General features: G+C 41.0%; 1 protein-coding gene across 1 annotated transcript in view; it reads left to right on the forward strand.

Moving 5' to 3' along the window:
* The window catches only part of frem1b (Fras1 related extracellular matrix 1b), a gene marked incomplete at its 5' end in the record, with an annotated part of 64,805 nt that overhangs the window by 37,615 nt on the left and 19,690 nt on the right, over positions 1–7,500 (forward strand). The window contains 2 exon segments of the mRNA XM_080032138.1: positions 4,284–4,425; positions 5,281–5,518. Coding sequence (XP_079888264.1) covers positions 4,284–4,425; positions 5,281–5,518 — 380 coding nt within the window.

Here is a 7,500-nt window from a genome sequence, read left to right on the forward strand (position 1 = left end):
TTCTCAGCCCCAAAGCACTTTACATATCTTACCACATTCACCCATTCATACACACACTCATACACCGATGGTAGAAGCTGCCATGCAAGGCGCTCTCTGAACCATCGGGAGCAATTTGGGGTTCAGTGTCTTGCTCAGGGACACTTGGACATGTGGCGGGGAGACGGGGGATCGAACCTCCGACCCTGCACTCCAGAGGCGATCTCCCTACACACTTCACCACTGCCGCCCTATGGAAGTAAAAGTCTAAAAAAAATAATAATTAAAAGTACAATCAAACATTTAAATTGTTATTGATCTTAATACAGCTCGAGAAAAAATTAAGAGACCAGTCTGAGTTTTCCTTTAATCTTCATCTCTACATTACTTCATGGAAATGCTCTTTAATGACGATATTTTTGGGGAGGAATTTGATAGAAATGTTGTCAGTAGTTTATATTATAAACCCAAAATGTTCATTCTACTCAAACATATGCCTATAAAGAGTAAAACGAGAGACACTGAACATTTGGAGTGGTCTCTTCATTTTTTAAGCGGTTAGATTTTTTTTTTATGAAATGACGTCACCAACTCAAATGCAAAAAAAAACATCTTTCTTTCAGTCTAACACATTTCTTGTGAATATATTTTGTAGGAATGAGAATTAACGAAAATGTAATCGGGAAGTGTTTTGGTGTAAAATTATACATTTTCTTGAGGACTCTCCAATTGTATTAGAGTAAAAGTGAAAGTTGCTAGAAATAAAAATAATGGGGGCGCCCTTAGCTCAGTTGGTAGGGCGTCCCCCCCCCCCCCCCCCATGGGCCTCTGCCAGCAGCGGACCCGGGTTCGATTCCAGCCCGCGGTCGTTCTCTGCATGTCACTCCCCTCTCTGCCCCATTTCAACTCTGTCTCTACACTATCAATAAAGCATAAAAATGCCCAAAAAATATCTTTAAAAAAAAAAGAAAAAAAAATAATGCAGTAAAGTGCAGATATGTGAAAATTCTAATTAATGGCAGTGACAAAGTATTTGTACTTACATTGTAACACTGGAACTAGTCCTTAAAAGGGAGCTAAACTAATAAGAAAAGAAAATCTATTTGAAAAAGCATTTGAAGGAGGCCACCACCCTAACCTGCGTGGTAGCTGCTGCTGCTATCGGTGTATGAATGTGTGTGTGAATGGGTGAATGTGTACAAAACAATGTAAAGCGCTTTGGGTCTGTGAAAAACCAGGGAAAAGAGCTTTATAAGTGGAGTCCATTTACCATGTACCAAGTGTGTGGAAGTCAGATAAGCCAACAGGTAAAATATAGTTAGTGGGGGATGTAGCTCAGTGTGTAGGGCGGTCGTCCACTGGGTTACAGGGTCGGTGGTTCGATCCCCCGTCTCCCCGCCACATGTCCAAGTGTCCCTGGGCAAAGAGACACTGAACCCTAATAAATGTCTCCTGATAGTTAGCTTGCACCCTGCGTGGTAGCTGCTGCTGCTATCGGTGTATGAATGAATGTGTGTGTGAATGGGTGAATGTGTACAAAACAATGTAAAGTGCTTTGGGTCTGTGAAAAACCAGGGAAAAGAGCTGTATAAGTGCTATCGGTGTATGAATGTGTGCTCCAGTTGTAAGTCGCTTTGGATAAAAGCGTCTGATAAATGACATAATGTAGATTGAATAGAGATTTTAAAGTGAACGGCAATGAGTTAAATACATCACGAGCAGAGACTGAAAAACGCACAGCAGGAGGGGAGGGGGTCAGGCAGGTCACAACTGGGCATAAGGGTCTGGGGGGTGGGGTGTGTGTGTGTGTGTGTGTGTGTGTGGACATGTGTGTATGGACATGTGTGTATTGGGGGGTTGTGACCGGTGTGTGTGTGCACATGTGGCAGGTCGCTTTGCTTCACTGGGCGACTACAGAGCAAATCACACACACACACACACACACACACACACACACACACACACACACACACACACACACACACGACCCCCATAACGTTTTCATTTGAACGACTGATTTGGAATTTGCATCCATGACTGGTTCCGCCATGCTGTCACATCTCTCTCTCACACACACACACACACACACACAGATGTCCAAAGCCACACACACACACACACACACACACAGACACACACACACACACACACACACACACACACACACACACACACACACACACACACACACACACACACACACAGTCCCCAGATCAGTTGTGCGTTGGCACAGGCCCGAGCTGGTACTGTAAAGATCGCCCAGTTGGAAGTAACGCTGAGACTTGGCAGATGTTTCCGTCCCGACTTGTTTTTGGTTTTCGCTCCTGAAGGAAACGCGCGGCACATTCTGTCCTGCGTCTCTCTCCCTCTCTCTCTCCCTCTCTCTCTCCCTCTCTCTCTCTCTCTCTCTCCCTCTCTCTCTCTCTCCCTCCCTCCCTCCCTCCATTCTGTCCTGCGTGGATTTTACTTCCGAGTGAAAAAGCAGACAGAAGGTTTATGTTGTTTTCAAAAATCCCCCTAACGACACAATCACCCCCCAACCCTCAAAATCTCTAAGATCCCCCTGGAAAAAAAAAAACCTGCTGTTACACAAACGTACTTGCTTTAAAGCTACAGTGAGTGATTTTTCTTTTGTACAGGAATGTTGGTGACAGAATCCAACAACAACACAAAGCAGAAACTGATGCAAACTACATATAAACATATCCAGAAAAACTACTTAAACTTACCAAAATCTTTAAATTTCCATTGATCATAATATAATGGTAGTTTTAATTTAATTTTATTTTATTTTATTTTATTTTATTTTATTTTATTTTATTTTATTTTATTTTATTTTATTTTATTTTATTTTATTTTATTTTATTTTATTTTATTTTATTTTATTTTATTTTATTTTATTTTATTTTATCCAATATATTTATTGGATTTTCCTTTTTTTTCAACACAATCTTTATTTTCTAACCTTTATTTCTACAGGTAAATCCCATTGAGACCGGAGACTCTTTTTCAAGGGAGACCTGTTTTCCTTTCCCACGTTACCATTCACACACACATTCATACACCGATAGCAGCAGGCTAACTATCCACAATCACACTCTTAAATTCCCATTGATTTTAATATAATGGTAGTTGTTCTTCTTTGTTGGTGCCTCAGGAATGCGGGGTTGGAGGTTTAAAATAACATAAAATACAACTCACAACTTATCCAGAATCCAACTAAACTGATAACCTGATACAAATTTTTAAAAAAATAATTTAAATACTGAAACTTTCTTATTTCTACAGGTGAATCCCATTGAGACCGAAGACTCTTTTTCAAGGGGAGACCTGTTCCCATTCCCACGTTACCATTCACACACACATTCATACACTGATAGCAGCAGCAGCTACCACGCAGGGTGCAAGCTAACTATCCACAATCACACATTTAAATTGTTATTGATCTTAATACAGCTCTAGAAAAAATAAAGAGACCAGTCTGGATTTTCCTTCAATCTTCATCTCTACATTACTTCATGGAAATGCTCTAAATGACAATATTTTCGGGGGGAATTTGGTAGAAATGTTATCAGTAGTTTATATTATAAAACCAAAATGTTCATTCTACTCAAACATATGCCTATAAGTAGTAAAAACGAGAGACACCGAACATTTGGAGTGGTCTCTTCATTTTTTCAAGAGCTGTATAACCATAGTATTTCTTCTTCGTTGGTGGTTCAGGAACGCGGGGTTGGAGGTAGATCAAATCAAATCAAATCAGTTGTATTTGTATAGCCCAAAATCACAAATACATTTGTCTCAGTGGGCTTTACATTTCATACACTATGATATATGATACAATATGACACCCTGCCCTTACACCCTTAGCTCGGCTGAGAAAAAACTCAGAGTAAGGGATCCCTCTCCCAGGACGGACATGCTTCAATAGATGTCATAAGTAGAGAAAATCACGAAGGAATTTGATCATTGACCAGGTGTTTACATGGTATCTATCTTAATATAACCGTAGTATTTCTTCTTCGTTGGTGCCCCAGGAACGCGGGGTTGGAGGTAGACTGTGGGGAGCTTAGGGTGATATCTTGCCTCGTGTGAATGTCGATAGTTAGCCTGCTGCTATCGGTGTATGAATGTGTGTATGAATGGGTGTATGAATGGTAACGTGGGAAAGGAAAACAGGTCTCCCTTGAAAAAGAGTCTTCGGTCTCAATGGGATTTACCTGTAGAAATAAAGGTTAAAAAAAATTAAAAATAAAAATCTATCTTAATATAACCGTAGTGTTTCTTCTTCGTTGGTGCCCCAGGAACGCGGGGTTGGAGGTGGACTGTGGGGAGCGTAGGGTGATATCCAGTGTAGTGCTGGAGGCTGAAGACTTGGACTCGTCACCACAGCAGATTTACTACTTCATCAGCTCAGCGCCGCGCTACGGAAAACTACTGATCAAGGTGAGGACATTATACTATCAGAAATATAACGTCGGGGCTGCTTCGGTGGTGTAGTGGATAGAGCATGTAAAATATCGGCTCCGGCCTTCGTTGCAGTGGTCACGGGTTCAAATCCGACCCGTGGACCTTTACTGCAGGTCATCCCCCCTCTCTCTCTTTCTCTCTCTCTCTCTCTCTCTCTCTCTCTCTCTCTCTCTCTCTGTCTCCCCATTTCAACTCTGTACTGTCTAATAAAGCTTGAATATGCTACTGTGTGTAATATGCTTTTTATTTTTATTTTTATTAGTTGTGAAATAATTTGAAGATCCTTTTTGTTTATTGTTTTTTTGTTTTGTTTTGCATTTTTTTTTTATATTTTTGATTTCATCGATATGTCTGAAAAATAAATAAATGTCATCAGTTCAATTAAATTATTATAACAGAAAATACTAAAAATGTATTGTTGTTAGGTTCAGATTACTTTATTCGTACCCGTAGGTAAACTTGTGTTGCAGTTTAAAAGTGAGTTTCCGTCTCACAGTTAGGACAACACATACACACAAACACAAATGGGACAGTTACATACAGTAAAACAATTAAAGTGCTCCAGTGCGAATCCAAATTTGGACACTTAAAACTGACCAACATAATTAAAATATAATAAAACCCCGATAAATTGATCTAAGAATATCAACAAATAAATAAATAACACGTACAAAATGAATGTTGTGCAAATGTAGCAGTGTCTACAGCTTGTTCATCAGCTGGAACAAAGCTGGTTTTAAACCTGGGAACTAAAAACCTTCTTCCAGAGGGGAGTAGCTGAAACTCATTGTGCAAAGGGTGCAAACAGTCAAAATGTTATTATTTCTACAGACAGATTCTGGTTGGGCCGAGGTGGCTGCGGGTCAGAACTTCACTCAGGACGACGTGGAGATGAACCGAGTTTGGTACCATCATGACATCATCACTAAAGCCGGTGACATCACGACAGCTGGTGACATCACAGCAGCAGGGTTCAAAGGTCACGACGGCTTCAGGTTCACACTCAGCGACGCGGACAACGAGACGCCGACACAGAGCTTCTACATATCAGTTCATACCGTGGAGAAAGGTGAGACAGGCACAGACAGAGAGACAGACAGGCAGGCAGGCAGACAGACAGACAGACAGACAGACAGACAGACAGACAGACAGACAGACAGACAGACAGACAGACAGACAGATAGGCAGACAGACAGACAGGCAGGCAGGCAGACAGACAGACAGACAGGCAGATAGACAGACAGACAGACAGACAGATAGACAAACAGACAGACATACATACACACACACACACACACACGCAAACTAATTCTCTGTCATACAGAAAACAAACAAAACCAAGTCAGTCAAAATGTTGATTCAAACATTCAACAGTGTTAAAACTGTCTGATAAAATCTAAGTTGGTTCAACTTTTATTTTTGGTTTGTAGAATTGTGGTTCGGATCAAATTTCTAAGTCTTAATGTATGGACAAACGACTTCAAAAAGTCTTACCTGCAAGATTTGAATAGCCCAAAAATTACACATACATACACACACACACACACACACACACACACACAGGGAAACACACACACACACACACATGCTAAAACACACACACACACACTACGTTATTTCCCTATGGTCCCTTTGGCCAGCTATAGCCCTTGATTCATGTTTTATTGATGCCACCTCAGCGTGACAGCTTAGCCAGTTGAGTGAACACTAGAGTGGGCCCTTCTGTGTGTGTGTGTGTGTGTGTGTGTGTGTGTGTGTGTGCCTGTGCCTGTGTATATGTATTTTACCATGTGTGTGTGTTTCCCTCTGTGTGTGTGTGTGTGTGTGTGTGTGTGTGTGTGTGTTTCCCTCTGTGTGTGTGTGTGTGTTTCCCTCTGTGTGTGTGTGTGTGTGTGTGTTTCCCTCTGTGTGTGTGTGTGTGTGTGTGTGTGTGTGTGTGTGTGTGTGTGTGTGTGTGTGTGTGTGTGTGTGTGTGTGTGTGTGTGTGTGTGTGTGTGTGAGAGAGAGAGCCAGGACTGTACTGTTCTGGAGCATAGTCGAGTGAACACAGTATTTGGCCTCCTGGCTTTCGGCCCTGTGTGAATCCTTGGAGGACCAGAGGTGAGAAACGAACGTCCTGTTGGCACGCTGAATAATTAACACAGAAGAAGAAGTAACAGCTGTGCACGGGCCTCCTGGGTGACACATAACCAGCTACCTTCACCTTACTGTCAACAACAACAGCGCCACGAAAAACTGATGGATTTAGGATTTTCTCAGCGATTTTTAGATAGTTGAGCACCAAAAATAGCAAAAATCTGAATAATATTAAACATATTTTTATACTAAAGAAGAAAATGAATCCAACCTGTTAACTTGAAGCAGTCAACAGAAACTTAAAGCCAGCCATTTGCGGTAAAAAAAAAAAAATGCACTTCACTTAATATTATAATAATTATTTAGTGAGCTTTTTTTAGTGTTGCTTTATTTGAGTCAGCTCAGAAAAATTTGGAAAAAACACACACACACACACACACACACACACACACACACACACACACACACACACACACACACACACACACACACACACATGATAAAACACACACACACAGAGGGAAACACACACACAAACACACACACACACACACACATGGTAAAACACACACACACACACACATGGGGAAACACACACACACACATGATAAAACACACACACAGAGGGAAACACACACACACACATGATAAAACACACACACAGAGGGAAACACACACACATGATAAAACACACACACAGAGGGAAACACACACACATGATAAAACACACACACAGAGGGAAACACACACACATGATAAAACACACACACAGAGGGAAACACACACACACACACACACACAGAGGGAAACACACACACATGCTAAAATTTTAGTTTTTTTTTTTTTATCTTTCTTTATCTTAGTAGACTTCACAAAGACACTCATACTAGACATTCATAAGATACCCAAGACTTATCTCCTCTGGGTGACACATAACCACCTTCCTTTAACTTACTGTAAACAACAACAGCGCCA

Source organism: Ammodytes marinus (genome assembly GCF_949987685.1).
Source record: "Ammodytes marinus genome assembly, chromosome: 8".
NCBI lineage: Eukaryota > Metazoa > Chordata > Actinopteri > Uranoscopiformes > Ammodytidae > Ammodytes > Ammodytes marinus.